At 46.6% G+C, this 16,348-nt stretch overlaps 2 protein-coding genes across 11 annotated transcripts in view; one reads left to right on the top strand and one right to left on the bottom strand.

Annotated features, from left to right (window-relative positions):
• Positions 1-3,126, bottom strand: part of UBN1 (ubinuclein 1) — a 35,245-nt gene extending 32,119 nt beyond the window's left edge. For 4 of the 6 annotated variants that reach the window (XM_017506012.2, XM_017506015.2, XM_017506014.2 and 1 more), the window contains exon 1: positions 2,359-3,126. The gene's annotated coding sequence lies outside the window, so the exon portion shown is untranslated. Of the gene's footprint in view, positions 1-2,175 lie in introns of all 6 variants that reach the window. The other 2 variants (XM_017506016.1, XM_017506011.1) reach the window with 1 other exon arrangement.
• Positions 3,127-3,188: 62 nt separating this feature from the next.
• Positions 3,189-16,348, top strand: part of GLYR1 (glyoxylate reductase 1 homolog) — a 44,111-nt gene continuing 30,951 nt past the window's right edge. For all 5 annotated transcript variants that reach the window (XR_001818371.1, XR_001818372.2, XM_017506017.1 and 2 more), the window contains exons 1-3: positions 3,189-3,344; positions 4,390-4,426; positions 5,433-5,512. Coding sequence is in view for 3 of the 5 variants with exons in the window: in XM_017506017.1 (XP_017361506.1) it covers positions 3,202-3,344; positions 4,390-4,426; positions 5,433-5,512 (260 nt within the window). In the remaining 2 variants the exon portion in view is untranslated. The remainder of the gene's footprint in view (positions 3,345-4,389; positions 4,427-5,432; positions 5,513-16,348) is intronic.

Below are 16,348 nucleotides of genomic sequence, written 5' to 3'. Positions count from 1 at the left end.
TTTTTTTCCAAGTAGAGACTGGGTTTCACCATGTTGCCCAGGCTGGTCTCAACTGCCTAGACTCAAGCAATTCGTCAACCTCGCCTTGCAAAGGTTTTACTACTAAGTTCACCACTTTAGAAGTTTGAAGTATTTGAGAGAATCAGAAATATAAGGCTTTAAGTGCAGTTTAAAACATTTAAGATAATTAACTTTGTAAAAAGAGTTAATTGTACAAGGGAATTTAATCTGTTCAACTGATGCCTTAATTGAACCTTTGTCAAAGATCGAGTTTTTTAAAAAAGTTCTTAAATTTGTAAATAAAACAAGATTTGTGAGTAATACTTAAAAATAGGTAAGTTTTTAAATACTCAACATTAGCCCAGCATAGGGGCTCACACCTGTAATCTCAACACTTTAGGAGGATTGCTTAAGCCCAGGAGTTCAAGACCAGCCTGGGCAACACAGTGAGACCACCTATACAAGAAATACAAAAATCAGCTGAGGTGTGGTGGCATGCACATGTGGTCCCCACTCCTCAGTAGGCTGAGCTGGGAGAATCCGTTGAGCCAGGGAGATTAAGGCTGAAGTGAGCAGTGATTGTGCCACTGCACTCAACCCTGGGTAACAGTGCAAGACTCTGTCTCAAATAATAATAATAATTATTATTAATAAATATTCAACTCTAATGAGTTGAACATTAAGTATAGAAGTCTACACATAGAAACATCCGTCTCAAGGCTGGGTACAGTTGCTCACTTCCCGTAATCCCAGCGCTTTAGCAGGCTAAGGCAGGATAATTGCTGGAGCCTAGGAGTTTGAGACCAGCCTGAGCAGTATGGTGAGACCTCATTTCCAAAAAAAAATTTTTTTTTCATTAGCCAGGTGTAGTGGCACACCCATGGACTCTCAGCTACTAAGGAGGCTAACCTGAGAGGATGGCTTGAGCCCTGAGCCTGGGAAGGTCCAGGCTGCAGTGAGCCATGATCCTGCCACTGCACTCCAGCCTGGGCAACAAGAGCGAAATTCCATCTCAAAAAAGAAAAGAAAAAGATCCCCCTTTTAAAGCCTCAGCTGATGTTACTAAGAAAATATTAGCCTTCCCTGTCCCTTGGTTGTTCTCAGGAATATCATATTTTTTCTTACTTTAAATATATCCTTTTAATCACTGTATTTTCAAACTGGTTATTGACGAAACAGAAAAACTAACTTAGCGTATTACAATTTATAAAGAGTACCCTTCCTGAATTCTTATTTTAATGGCTTTTTTTCAAAACAGGCAGACCTATCATCCACAGAAATGAGAATTCTGTCTTCCCTTTTCCACAACTGCATTTCTTAATTTTTGTTTCCTGTCTTATTGCATTGGCTAGAACTTTCAGGATATTACACAATATATTCTGACTGTCTAATCGTGATAACGTACCATGTTTCTGATGTTAAGGGGAATACCTCTAGATTTTGGTGCAATGTTGATTTAAGATTTTGGGGTGGGGGAGGGAAAGGAGTCTGTCGTCCAGGCTGAAGTGTGATGCTGCGATCTCAGCTGACTGCAATCTCGCCTCCTGGGTTCAAGCGATTCTCCTGCCTCAGTCTCCAGGGTAGCTGGGATTACAGGCATGTGCCAGCACGCCTGGCTAATTTTGTATTTTCAGTAGAGACGGAGTTTGACCGTGTTGGCCAGGCTGGTCTCGAACTACTGACCTCGGGTTGCCCGCACGCATTGGCCTCCCAAAATCCTGGGGTTACAGGCTTATGCCACCATGCCCAGCCAAGATTCATGTTTTTAATTAAATTATTAAAATACCCTTCAATTCCTCACAAACTCAATTTTAAACTTAAATACATATGTTAAATTTCTATTAAATTATTCCCTGATATCTTAAACAACACTTCAAAAATCGCTTTGTCTTAAAAACACATACTCACTAAATGACAGTCTGCACACGTATTTCATGGTACTTCAGGGGAACTTATCTCCAAATAATCATCAAGCTGCTGGACAACCCAATAGGCTAAACAGCGACTTGCAGCCGAAACCTCTAAACACCACAATGCCTTGGGGAAGTGCGTGTGGACCCGTTACCTTTTCCAGCAGGCAGTGACTCAACAAGAGTCCGACACCAACTTTAGGTCAATCCTTGACACTGTGGAGTCTGTAATTGGGACTGGGATCTTTTGCATAATTGTTTCTACCTGGTCTGCTGAGTTTGGGCCCGCGCTGCGCTCAACTGCAGTTAACACTTCCCAGTTCATGGTTCAGTTTTAAAGTGTCCGCACTACGCCCGGCATCTGTCTTCCTGTTGTCACAACTTTTTCAAAAGTGCAAAAACTAAAGCAAGGCTAACGGGAGAGCCCGGTCCCGACAACGACACGCACCTTTGTCCCCAACGCCGACGCGGGCCGCAGACGTCCTCCCGCGGCGGTCCTCATGCCGGCCAGGGCCCCGGGCGGTCGCGCAGCTAGCGGTCGGCTCCCGAGCCGCGGCTCCCGGCGGGCGGGCGGCCCGTGCCTCGGCCCATGGCCGGGTCCCGGCGCCCAGAGAAGCTTGGGGTGCCGAGCCGCGCGCAGGTCCAGGAAGAAGCGGAGAAATGCCAACTCGACGTCCGCGTAGCCACTCTGGGGACACCCGGGGGTCGGGAAAGCAGTCGCCAGGCGCCCCGGGAGAACTTGCAAAGCTGGACCCCGCGCTCACACGCCGCCTCCGAAAGCGGCCGTCGGGAGGAGTGCTCCAAAGAACCCGGGCGGCGGGAGCGGACGGGCGCGGACACCCGGGCCTCCCGGCCTGCGATCAAGCGGAGCCGCCGGGCACGGGAGCCCAGACCTAGGCGGAGGCTGAGTTCCAGGCCGCGCCGAGCTCCGTCAGGGCAGCTCCCGGGCGCAGAGACGCGGCCGACCGGCGCCTCGGGCTCGGGAATGGCCCCGGGGCCCGCGCCGGACTAACGGCCGTAACGGAAGCGCCAAGAGGGGAGGGGCGCCGACTCCAAGGCCCGGGGGCGGGGCGGGCCGCGAGGCCGGCTCCCTCTTGCGCTCAGCCGGTCGCACAGTCGCCGCCGCCGCCTCAGACCGCGGACGCTTCGTTGTCACGAGCCGGAGGGAGGGGGAAGGAGCCGGGAATCTCTGCGCTCCGGCGCGCGGAGACCGCGGCGCTCGCATCACGTGCCTCTTGGCTGGCCAATGAGCCCCGGCAGGCGCGGTGACGTCAGAGCAGCGGCGGGGCCGATGACAGCCGGCCCCTGTCACGTGGTCTGGCCCACTCCAATGGGCGGCGCCGGGGCGACCTGCTGTTCCCGGCGGCCCGTGCGTCGGCGGTGGTTGGGTGGTAAGATGGCGGCTGTGAGTCTGCGGCTCGGCGACTTGGTGTGGTGAGTCCAGGCGGCCGGGTCAACTGAGACGCGCCGGGGAACTGCCCGCCTGTGCGCGGGGTTCGCGGCCGGCCTAGGAGCTGCCTTTCTATGCGCTCCAGGTCGTGGAGAGAGGGGAAGAGAAGGTGCCGGCGCTTGCGAGCGGCGCCGGCGGAAGGGGCAGTCCAGCCCCGGGGGACCGAGGCCGAGAGTGGCCACGGCGGGCACCGGCTCTGATCTCCGAGGCCGCCCGGGAGGGGGCTGCACTCGGGGCCCAGATATCGGCTGTCATGGTGAAGAGAGCCGCTGGTGCCGCGAGGCTTCCCCGGACGCCGGGTCCCCGGGGTCTTACTGCGGCTTCCCAGAAAGCAAAAGCGCCGGGGACCGGAGCCGCGAGTCCATCTCGCCGGTGCTAGTCGGTCAAAGCCCTGGTTGCGATGCAGCCGACCTGTGCGGGCACCGCAGCCGGGGGTGTCTTAAACCGGACTGCTTTTGTTGCCCCGCGAAGAAACGGCGGGGGGATTTCTCCTTTCCAACTGATGGCTTGGCAGTGACCAGTGCCGGCTTGGGTGCCTCCCGTGGTCTGCTTCTGTGTCCCAGACAACCGCCCGAACCAAGACTGATTGTCGCCGCCTCCCTCGAGCTGCGTAGCTTGTTTCTCCACCCAGAGGAAGCCTTCCATTAGCATTTGTCAAAGCCAGGCAGGTCTCCTGTTGAATTAAACCAGACTTAGGGAGGGGAAGTCTGTGTTTACAGAGGAAACTGTCCTCCCACCCCCGTCATTAAGAAGCTCTAGACAAGTGACTTTTGACAATTTTGTTCTGTATTCATTATCAACAGAAGAATGGACATACGTTGTGCACATAAGAATACAACTTTACGTTTTACTTCTGAGGGTCTTGGGCCGAGATGTGAGAGACAGGTTAAAAACTCTCGTTTGCAAGCTTTTGTTCCGGTACTTGAGGATGCCAGCAGAGATTTAGGAAAATAAATAGCGTATTGAGTGGGTTGAAGGAGCTGGACTGGCTTTTCCAGGGCAAGTGCTGACTCTGTGTGTTTTCTCTAGGGGGAAACTCGGCCGGTATCCTCCTTGGCCAGGAAAGGTGAGTGTCTTGCTCCTAAAGGAAGATAACTGAAGATGGGTATGAGGAGGTGGAGAATATAAGATTCATTCCTCTAAATTTCTAGCATTGAGTTAAACGGGGCCAATTCAGATGGCGCTTAGAATTTTGTTCCCCCGAGTTTTTTTTTAAAGGCAGTACAGTATACACCAGATCGTTTAATCTGCTCTAATCACTATTTGTTGATTTAGAGGAGGTTTATGAAGTTTCTTTTTTTTTAACCCCGGAAATAATTCTAATCTGAATTTAGCTTCATGTTTAAATGTAACAAAAGGAGAAGAAAATATAAATTATCCAGGAAGAGAGAGAAGTCTAAATGTAGGTTAGTGAAAAGCCAAAGTATTTTTGTCCCAACTAAGTTTAAATCTTTTTTCTGTGTTACCATATGTGCTACTCCAGTGCCTCTTTGCAGAAGTTGGCATTCCAAATTTTGCATGAGGTGATCTATCATTGCTTTCCAAATGTTCTGTTTTTATATTCTTGTTCAGAGCCCAGGAAGTGTCTTCAGATGGCCTCTTTGCAATATGGTGTTTTCTGTGCTTCAGTTGTCCTTTGTTTTCACTATTTCCTATCTCAACTCTTCCTGCACAGGAAGTATTTCAAAGAGTATCCTCTGCATTTCTTCCGTAACCAATGTCACATGTTGGGGGCGCAGCAAAGGAGCAGGGGATGCTGTTGATTTAACTCCTGGTAAAGCAGGGCCACTGCAGTGAAAGGGATATTGTGTTTACTAAGCCCTGCGCCACATGTTAGATATTGGGAACTTCTAAAATATCTGCATGTTTCCACACATCTCAATCAAAAAATGGGAGATTTAGGCAAGTACTGGCCTTGGGTTCTGTTTTGTACATGAATAAATTTGTTTATAAGTAGGTCTTTTAATTGACTTTTTTCTTACCAATGTAGAGCTGTGCAGGGCACTGTGGAGCCACTAGAAAGTGGGCTGTTATGTTGCCAGCCAACCTTTTTCCCCCTTTTTACTCTCCAGATTGTTAATCCACCGAAGGACTTGAAGAAACCTCGTGGAAAGAAATGCTTCTTTGTGAAATTTTTTGGAACAGAAGACCAGTGAGTAGTAGTCACCAGGAGTCTCCCTTTGCCTTTCTTTCTGTGTTACCTGGAGTTTGAGCTGCTTTGAGAATATTCTAAGGATCCTTAGTTCAGTCTTCTTGTAGTGTATAAGACTGGCATCAAATCCTGGCTTCATACCTAAATAAAGGTGCAGTTTTCTGCAGAAATTGTCTTATAAGAGCTATGTTCAGTTCTCTTTTAATGCTATATTATCATTATGGTTCATGCATGAGGTATACAGTGAAAACTAAAATTTTATTTATCTTAATAAAATTGTTCAAACTTGTTCTCATTTGTAAAACTAAGCGATTTGCTTTGACATTATTATAGTAAGTCTTTTTACCAGATCTGTCCTAAAGTTGAGCAAACCAAGACCATTAATCTGAGACTCTTTGACCATATAGCATGTCACAGTGAGGGGAAGAACATATATTAATTTGAGTTACTAGTGATTTGTTTAGCTTTCTCATCACTGCATCAAGTTGCTTACCTCAGTCTAGCTAGATGGTTTGATTTTTTTTTTTTTTTGAGATGTAGTTTCACTCTGTCACCCAGACTGGAGTGCAGTGGCATGACTTCAGCTCACTGCAACCTCCACCTCTCAGGTTCAACCGATTCTCGTCCCTCACCCTTCCAAGTAGCTGTGACTACAGGCACATGCCAGCACCCCCAGCTAATTTTTTTGTATTTTTGGTAGAGACGAAGTTTCACAATGTTGGCCAGGCTGGTCTCAAACTCCTGACCTCAAGTCATCTACCCCCTTAGCCCGCAAAGTGCTGGGATTACAGGCAAGAACCACCGTGCCCAGCCAGTTTGATTTCTTTAAGTAGTTGTATTTCTATTTATTACTATTATTATTATAGGAAAATACGGGCTTAGATTTGAAAAAAAAAGTCTGTGACTTCTCTGGTAAATCTAATTCTGTTGGTTAAAGTATTTCTTCGTAGAAAATGATATGTTATAAACAGTATTCTTCACTCATCCAGGAGTTTTTATGTCAGAGTGCTCTTCCTGGTTTCATGTTTACAGATATACCCAGCCCCCAGTTCTCTATCACAAGCCAGCGTAGTAGCCTGTGGTGGCAATATTTCAAGGAGATCATTGGCCTGGAGCTGTGGAGGCAGAGCTTCTGGAAGAGGGAATGTTCTTATAATTCCAGGGATTTAAAAAAGAAGATTTGGCTGGGCATGGTACCTCAGGCCTGTAATCACAGTACTTTGGGAGGCCAAGGTGGGCGGAGGTCAGGAGTTGGAGACCAGTTGCCAACATGGCAAAACTCTTTCTCTACGAAAAATACAAAAATTAGCCAGGAGTGGTGACGCACAGCTGTAATCCCAGCTATTTGGGAGGCTGAGGCTTGAGAATCACTTGAACCTGGGAGGCAGAGATTGATTGAGACACTGCACTGTAGCATGGGTGACAGACTGAGACTCTCAAAAAAAAAAAAAAAATTGTCCTCAAGTGTTGTGTGTCCACACTCTGAATTGCTTGACGCTGAGGGAACTTGTAGGAAAGCAAGTGTTATGGTTCCCACCTTCCAGATGCTCAGTTAAGTGCCAAGTTGTAAACATTTCAGAAAAGATTATGTGCAGAATGATGGCTGGGCAGGGTGGCTCACGCCTGTAACTCCAGCACTTTGGGAAGCCGAGGTGGACGGATCACTTGAGGCCAGGAGTTTGAGAGCAGCCTGGCCAACATGGTGAAACGCTGTCTCTGCTAAAAATACAAAAATTAGTCGGGCATTGTGGTACACACCTATAATCCCAGCTACTCAGGAGGCTAAGACAGGAGAATCGCTTCAACCTGGGAGGCAGAGGTTGCAGTGAGCCGAAATTGCACCACTGCACTATAGCCTGGGCAACAGAGCAAGACTCCATCTCAAAAATAAAAGATTATATGCAGAATGAATTATAGCAGGTAATTATTAATTCTAGGCTGGGCACAGTAGCCATGCCTGTAATCCTAGCATTTTGGGAAGCCAAGACAAGAGGATTGCTTGAGCCCAGGAGCTCAAGACCAGCCTAGGCAACATTGCAAGACCATGTCTCTACGTAAAAAAAAATTTTTTTTAATTGCCAGGTGTGGTAATATGCAACCGTAGTCCCAGGTATGCAGAAGGCTAAGGCAGGAGGATTGCTTGGGCCCAGGAGGTCAAAACTGTAGTGAGCCGTGATCACGCCATTACACTCCAGCCTGGATGACAGAACTATACCCTGTCTCAAAAATAAAATTCTAGAAGAGGGAGAGAGCAGTAGAGAGCCATGAAATCCAAGAAGACTGACAGAAGAGATGGGATTGGAATCAGCTCTGAAAGATAAATAGAATCTAGATGGGCGGGGACTATACGGGTATTTCAGGCAGCGGGGATACTATGAGCAATTGGCATTGAGCTGGGTGTTGTGGAAAGGGAGAGGCTCCCTGTCTGGGGTAACGTGCTTAGGAATAACAACCAATATGGTTGGCCCAAACTTCATTAGCTGAATGAATAGTTACACAAGTCTGAAACAAAAATGGAAACTCAGTCTCGTCATAGGGAGCCTGAAAGCCATTGTTTCCTTATGATAAATTTTTTTTTGAGACAGCACTGGAGTAGCATGGACATGGCTCACCGCATCCTTGACTTTGCAGGTGCCACAGGTGTATGCCATCATGCCCTGCTAAATTTTTTACTTTTTTTTTTTTTTTTTTTCTGTAGAGACAGGTTCTTGCCATGTTTCCCAGGCTGGCCTCAAACTTCTGGGCTGAAGCGATGCTCTAGCCTCAGTCTCCCAAAGTATTAGGATTACCAGTGTGAGCCATGGCGCCAAGCCCCAGTAATTTTTTTTTTTAATAATTTTTTTTTTAATGCTAAAAGACTAGATGAATAAGCTGGGCATGGTGGCTTACGCCTGTAATCCAAGCATTTTGAGAGGCTGAGGCAGGCAGATCCTGAGGTCAGGGGTTTAATTCCAGACTGGCCAACATGGTGAAACCCTGTCTCTACTAAAGAATATAAAAAAAAATTAGCTGAGCAGGATGGCTGGTGCCTGTAACCCCAGCTACTTCGGACGCTGAGGCAGGAGAATTGCTTGAACCAGGATCTGGGAGGTGGAGGTTTCAGTGAGCCGAGATCATGCCACTGCACTCCAGTCTGGGCTACAGAGCGAGACTCCATCTCAAAAAAAAAAAAAAAAAGGCTAGATGAATAAACTGATCCTTGTTTATAACAAGTGCTAGAAAGAGGACACAGAAAACTGGAGTTGAGTGAATTTCAGAGCTTAACCAGGCAAATAGGTGAAACCAGTGGTGATGTGCTTGCTGCGAACAAAAATATCCTAATGGTGGTAGTGGTGGTGATACCATTTCTAACCGACTCAAGTTCTTTGGAGGGTTATAAACAAGTGGGATATAAGGCAACTGCTAAATGCAGTATTTTTAACCTTTTAAACTCCCTTGATAGAGTTCCACATTTTTAAAGACTATATAAAAATGAAGTCACTGTGGTAGTAATGTGTGATATTTTTCTGGGTAGGCAGTTAACTTAGCAAAAGGAAATGAAGGGTAAGGATGTACAGGACTTCTCTAAAGGATGAACACTTCCTTAGTGACCAGTGCTGGGGCAGATTTTATTTAGTGTTTTTCTATTAAGGCAAGATCTCCATATTAGCTCGTGGCAGCAGATTACTTTGGGGAAAGAGTTCTGGATTGGTTACCTGCCTAATGTGCATTCAGGTACTGGTTTCACCCTGCTCCATGATCTGGGCAAGCTATTCACCTTTCTAAGCCTCTGTGTCCTCCACATAAGGGGATGATAGATACCGTCTACCTCATAGGAAGGAAAAGTAGTATAACTTGTGTAGTGTGGCTTGGCATATAGCAGGTGTTAAGAGATATTGAGCCAGGAAAATAAATCTGCTGGGAGAGAACAAGTGGGGAGGGAGGGAGGGAGAGAGAGAGAGAGAGAGAGAAGAAATATGAGAGTTGCAGAGTATGGAAAACTGAGAGAAAGAGACTCCCCCTATGAGAGAGTGGGGGGAGTGTGTGTGTGTGTGTGTGTAAAGAAATATGAGAGTTACAAATTCCTAAAGGATGTCAGCCAGGTATGCTCTTTTTACCAAAAAGGCTTTGAGTTCAAAACCACGCCTTATTCCACCTTTATGTGAAACTGTACTGTGCCTCCCCAGGAATACTATGTGCACTTCAGATCATGTTTCCAAAGTGATCTGTTAGAACTGGCCAAGATGCAGAAAAGGGAACTGAGACTAAAAAGCAGGACTCCGCAATGTGGAGAAGCAAAGATTGAAGGAAGCACAGGATCAGGACGTAAGGAACAGTATGGCCTGGAGGACCTTTGTGACGGGCACTGTGAGTGTATTGTCATGCGACTGTGTTTAGGACCTGCGTGAGGAGCACTGGATGAAATGGGTGTTTAAGAGGTGGTGTGGACAGGTATTACAAGGGGATTTTTTAGGGATGAGAACTAATTTGTAAAGACAAAACCATAAGTGGTTCCTGGAGAAGCTGGACTGCGCCTCACCTTTGACATGTGACGTCAGGGATGGGGCATGTGGTCCCGGCACATCCTGGATGGGGGCACCATTGGTTACTGACTCTGGCCCAGGTGGATAGGGTCTGAGCCAGTGAAATGTCCTGTGTTCCTGAGGAATACAGGATTTGGTCAGAGATGTTCAATTTCAAAACTGACATGCTACTTAGGGAAAAGGTATGGGTAGTTACAGTTTTTTATTTGCAAGGTCTTTTATTAAAAACAACAGCTCCCGGCTGGGCGCAGTGGCTCACGCCTGCAATCCTAGCACTTTGGGAGGCCGAGGCGGGTGGATCACGAGGTCAAGAGATCGAGACCATCCTGGTCAACACGGTGAAACCCCGTCTCTACTAAAACTACAAAAAATTAGCTGGACATGGTGGCACATGCCTGTAACCCCAGCTACTCAGGAGGCTGAGGAAGGAGAATTGCCTGAACCCAGGAGGCGGAGGTTGCGGTGAGCCAAGATCGCGCCATTGCACTCCAGCCTGGGTAACAAAAGCAAAACTCCGTCCCAAAAAAAAAAAAAAACAACAGCTCCTATGACAAGATAGTCGATGATTCCAGCCTTTTAGAAACCTGGTTTTTCTCTCTCCCTTTCTCTGCCACAAGATCTAACAAATTGTGTTGACATCCCACCATTAGGAGAGGGCCAGACCTTCCTAATCTTGTGTCTCAGTGAGAGAAGGACTTAATAGTATGTTTTCAACTCCCTGAGCCAGTTGGCTAAGGCAAAACTGCCCATGGAATTTTTCTATTTTCATGGAAACACAAAGGGGATATAACTTCGACATAAACCTGCCGGCTCCACCTGGTGACCACAACCAAAGATTAGGTGTCAAGTGCAGGAGGGTCCGTCTTGGACAGGTCTGATTAGTGGTGACCACGCATCAGAGAAGAGACAGAGCTAATGGTTTAAAAGTTTGATTGCGGCCAGGTGCGATGGCTTACACTTGTAATGCCAACACTTCAAGAGGCAGAGACAGAAGCATTGCTGGAGCCTAAGAGTTCAAGGCCAGCCTGGGCAACGCAGCAAGATCCATCTCTCCAAAAAAACTTAAATAGCTAGCTGTAGTAGCATGCACCTGTGGCCTCAGCTACTTGGGGGACTGAAGCAGAAGGATGACTTGAGCCTGGGCAGTCAGGGCTACACTGAACTATGATTGAGCCACTGCATTCCAGCCTGGGTGACAGAGCAGGACCCTGTCTTTAAAAAAACAAAAAGTAGGCTGAGCGTGGTGGCTCACACCTGTAATCCCAGCGCTTTGGGAGGCCGAGGCAGGTAGATCACGAGGTCAGAAGTTCAAGACCACCCTGGCCAACATAATGTAACCCCATCTCTACTAAAAATACAAAAGGTTAGCCAGGTGTGGTGATGTGTGCCTTTAATCCCAGCTACTCGGGAGGCTCAGGCAGGAGAATCACGTGAACCTAGGAGGTGGAGGTTACAGTGAACTGAGATCACACCATTGCATTCCAGCCTGGGCAACAGAACCACACTTTGTCTCAATAAAAAATAAAAATAAAATGTTTCATCAGTGGCTGTGGATAGTGGAGCAGAGGGAGTGTTCATTTGAATTACAGGTGTTTGGAAGCCACCAGAAAGCAACCAGTTCAGCAGATTGTAGACAAACAGTGGAGAGGCTGCAAGCGGCTACCTTCGGTTTTCCATAGCAGTCTCACCTCCAGTCCTCGTGGCAGTCCTGTCAGGAGGTACGCAGGGTTATTTTTCTGGCTCTTATTTTTTAACAGATGAGGAAACTGAGAGGCCAGGGCTACTTTTTCCATCAAGCTACGTCTAAGGTAGACAGGTCTGACTAGATGTGAGGTGTATGAGTCAGGACTAAAAGCAGCTGTTTTAGAAGGATTTGTAGTTAATAATTAGAAGCATGGCAGCTTGGAAGCATCCCTTTTTCCTTTTACCTGGCACCTGATTTGTGTGGGTTTTTTTCTGGTGCCTTTATTTCTGAAGAACCTAAGAGTTGTACCTGTAGCACCTCAGTAATCTTCAGCCCATTTTGATGGATTTTTTTAAAAGGCACGCATAGAAATTTTTTACTAAGTATTCACCAAATCCAAATGGAAAAGCAAACCCACACCTTCTGGCCCCGTCTTTGTTTTCACCTTTTATTTTATTTTATTTTATTTTATTTTATTTTATTTTATTTTATTTTATTTTTGAGACGGAGTCTTCCGCTGTCGCCAGGCTGGAGTGCAGTGGCACAATCTCAGCTCACTGCAACCTTCGCCTCCAAGGTTCAAGTGATTCTCCTGCCTCAGCCTTCCGAGTAGCTGGGACTACAAGTATGCACCACCATGCCCAGCTAATTTTTATATTTTTAGTAGAGACGGGCTTTCACCATGTTGCTGAAAATGGTCTTGAACTCCTGACCTCATGATCCGCTGTCCTCAGCCTCCCAAAGAGCTGGGATTATTCTCACCTTTAGACTCTATGTGTGTGTGTGTGTGTCTGTGTGTATGTGTGTCTGTGTGTGTTCTTTCTCATCCATCCTCTCCTCACCATTCCTCTTTTCTCTTTCTCTTACCTTTAAGGCTTCAGCCCAGGTCACTATGTCTGTGCAAAGGCTGAAACACACATGAGAGGGTTCTAGATTGGTCATAGGCTGATAATGTTAATACACAGTTTGTAGATGTATAATTTTCCTTTCTTTTTCTTTTTTTTAGATCAAGTCTTGCTCTGTCACCCATGCTGGAGTGCAGTGGCACTATTTCCACTCACTGTAACCTCTACCTCCTGAGTTCTAGCAGTTCCTGCCTCAGCCTCCCTGGTAGCTGGGATTACAGACGTGTGCTACCATACCCGGCTAATTTTTTTGTTTTTTTGGCAGAGATAGGGTTTCGCAATGTTGACCAGGCTGGTCTCGAACTCCTGGCCTCAAGTAATCTACCTGCCTCGGCCTCCCAAAGTGCTGGGATTACAGGCGTGAGCTGCAACACCCGACCCTACATGTATGATTTTCATTTAAGAGGAAAGCAAATCAGAAGCGTGGAAATTACTGAAAATACCAGATTTTCATTCATTTGGATTGGAGTAATCTGAGAGTGGCTTATCAGCGGTTTTGTATTTATAGATGAAGAGACTTTTTATAGAAAGTGTATCAGGCCACCAGGGTAAATTGGCTGTGTTACAGGTACAGTTATGCCAGCTGCCAGGCAGGAGCGACCCACCAAAGCAAACCTCAGGAAGTCATGGGGGAAACCCTCTGGGCAGTCAGAATAGCCTGTGTTCTATGACAGAGCCTTTTAGTATTGATTTGGTGTTTTTTCAAGATAATATGTGTTCACCATTCAAAAAAAGCTGTAAACATTGTAACAGTGGCATTAATCCCCATCCCACAGCCACCTGGTTAGACCAGTTTCTGCTGGTGTGTCCCTCCAGAGATATCAGTGCAGAGTCAGCCCTTTTTTCTTGTCTTTGCACAAGTGGTAGCACATAACGTGCATTGCGTTTCATCTTGCTCATTTCCACATAGCCAGATATGTTATGGGACTTCCATTTCCTTCTCTGGAGTATCTTGCTTGTTTTCAGGCATTTACTACTACAATGTGTCGTTCATTCCATTGCAGATCAAAGCAAAGCCTCCTACTTTAGACATAACTTGAGTAAGCTTGATTTTTGTGAATTTCTAGCCCACAGCCAGTTGGGCTGAAAGATACCGCTCCATCTAAAGCTTGGGAGGATATTGGGAAAATCACAAGTTACAGCTTATATCAAGGAAAGAAACTTTAAAAACCAACAGTAGCAACAACAACAAAACAAACACTAAAGCCTTACACAGTGGAGCATTGTAGCACCTTGTAACTCACTGGTGAGCAGTACATCCTCCTGAACATCTGGGAAGGCATCCTTTACCCAGTGATGATAAGAGAACTATAATTTTTAGAGAAAAAATTATATTCAGATAACAAAAGTGATTTAAAGTTTGGTTTGCTTACAAGAGGTAATCCACCTAAGCTGGGTTTTGTTGTTGTTTTTGAGATGGAGTCTTGCTCTTTTGCCCAGGCTGGAGTGCCCAGGCTGGTGCAGTCTCGGCTCACTGCAGCCTCCGCCTCCTAGGTTCTAGCGATTCTCCTGAGTAGCTGGGATTATGGGTGCATGCCACTACACCTAGCTAATTTTTATATTTTTAGTAGAGATGAGGTTTCACCATATTGGCCAGGCTGATCTCAAACTCCTGACCTTAGGTGATCCGCCTGCCTAGGCCTCCCCCCAAAGTGCTTGGATTACAGGTGTGAGCCACCATGCCTGGCCAAGCTGGTCTTTATGACTGTTTTCTGATGTAACAGGATGCTTCTCCAGCAAAAGCTGATGCCTTAAATAGATGAACATTTCTTGCATTTACCCTCTTATTCATACTGGCAGTTCATTTAGCCATTTTAATGTTTCGGAGATGGTTATAAACAAAATTTCAGTATCTCAAATGCTTTAAAGTGAGTGGAGTTTTGACGTACGTTTCCTTACAGCAGAAATTAGTAAACCTTTTTAAATGCTTCAACAAAAAATGGGATTGATGCCTTGGCACTTCCTTCACAGACATCTTTACCTTCCCATTCCCTCAGAATCAGGGGTTGTTGTGAGGCTGGGGAGTGGGAGGCGGGGATGGAGGTAGGAGGATGAGGGCATGGGTGGGATTAGGAGTCTTGGAGTCTGTTGTCCCATCTCAAGGGGCTCCATAAAAATCACCTTGTTAGTCTTACATTGGGAACTTGTGTGGTTCTCAGCTTCTGACCACAAGCTCCTAGGAGGAAGAGACTGGTCCTGAGTGTCATGACTCTTTAAGCTTCATGCCTGATACTGGTTGTGTCATCTCAAACCCATGGGTTAGTATCATAGCTTCACTGACTTTTGGGGCTGGGTCTGACTTTGCATCTGATTGCTCTGGTCTCTCATTAGCATCCCTATAAGGAGAGAGAAGGGAGTCATTTCAGGGATATACTTGCTAGAAAGCCTGGGGTCAAAATCTCATTCCACTTTTCCTCCTGATAGATTGGACTCACTGGCACTCTCATGTTGAATTTCAAACTTTAAGATGAGTTGTCACACCTGTAATCCCAGCACTTTGGGAGGCTGAGGGGGGCGGATCACGAGGTCTAGAGATGGAGACCATCCTGGCCAACATGGTGAAAACCGTCTCTACTGAAAAATACAAAAATTAGTTGGGCGAGGCTGAGGCAGGAGAATTGCTTGAACCAGGGAGGCGGAGATTGCAGTGAGCTGAGATTACACCACTGCACTCTATCCTGGCAACAGAGCCAGACTCTGTGTCAAAAAAAAAAAAAAAGATGATTTGGTTACTACAAAGGAATTTCCAGGTTCACACCTGTAATCCCAGCAGTTTGGGAGGCCAGGGCGGGTGGATCGCTGGAGGCCAGAAGTTCAAGACCAGCCTGGCCAACACAAAGAAACCCTGTCTCTACTAAAAATACAAAAATTAGCTGGGCATGGTGGTACATGCCTGTAGTCACAACAACCCGGGAGACTGAGGCAGGAGAATTGCTTGAACCTGGGAGGTGGAGGTCACAGTGAGCGAAGATCGCACTATAGCTTGGCTGACAGAGCAAGACTCTGTCAAAAATAAAAATAAAAAATAAGGAATTTGCCTAACTCCTTGCCTAACTCCTCTAGTTGGAGCTGTACCTGGAATACCAGCTTCTGTGTCCCCATTGGTCATCTTGTCTCACTTAGCCATGGGTGGCATGCCTGATAGTGGTTTGCTGTCTTGACATCTGCACGCCAATTGGTCCCAGGGCTGTTTTTGCACAGACCCCATCATCACAACTACTGGCACCAGGTAGCTGGTAGAGAGTTGGTAGTATTATTTGTATATACAAAGGTTAACACTGTCACCAATATTCTCTACCTTTCTATAAAGAAAACAACCTTAAACCAGTGAGACAGCCCGGTTTCTATATCCTTAACCTCATCTACTTTTTCTGAAGGTTATGCTGTGAAACCTGAGAGTATCACAAGCTAAAACATGTAAATTAACTGATAACCTTAGCAAGCCTGTGAAATTATTTTGTGCTTGGATTCTACAAGCTGCATGCCATTGAGGGTTACCATAGAAAGCCAGCTGCAGCAGATTTGTTCAGGTTGGTGTGTCCAGATACCCCAGAATTGACACCTGACCACATTCACTTTCTTTTTTTTTTTTGAGACGGAGTTTCACTCTTGCTACCCAGGCTGGAGTGCAATGGCGCGATCTCGGCTCACCGCAACCTCCGCCTCCTGGGTTCAGGCAATTCTCCTGCCTCAGCCTCCTGAGTAGCTGGGATTACAGGCACGC

This window comes from Cebus imitator, unplaced genomic scaffold (genome assembly GCF_001604975.1).
Source record: "Cebus imitator isolate Cc_AM_T3 unplaced genomic scaffold, Cebus_imitator-1.0 Scaffold346, whole genome shotgun sequence".
NCBI lineage: Eukaryota > Metazoa > Chordata > Mammalia > Primates > Cebidae > Cebus > Cebus imitator.
This window is presented reverse-complemented; position numbering and strand designations above follow the sequence as displayed.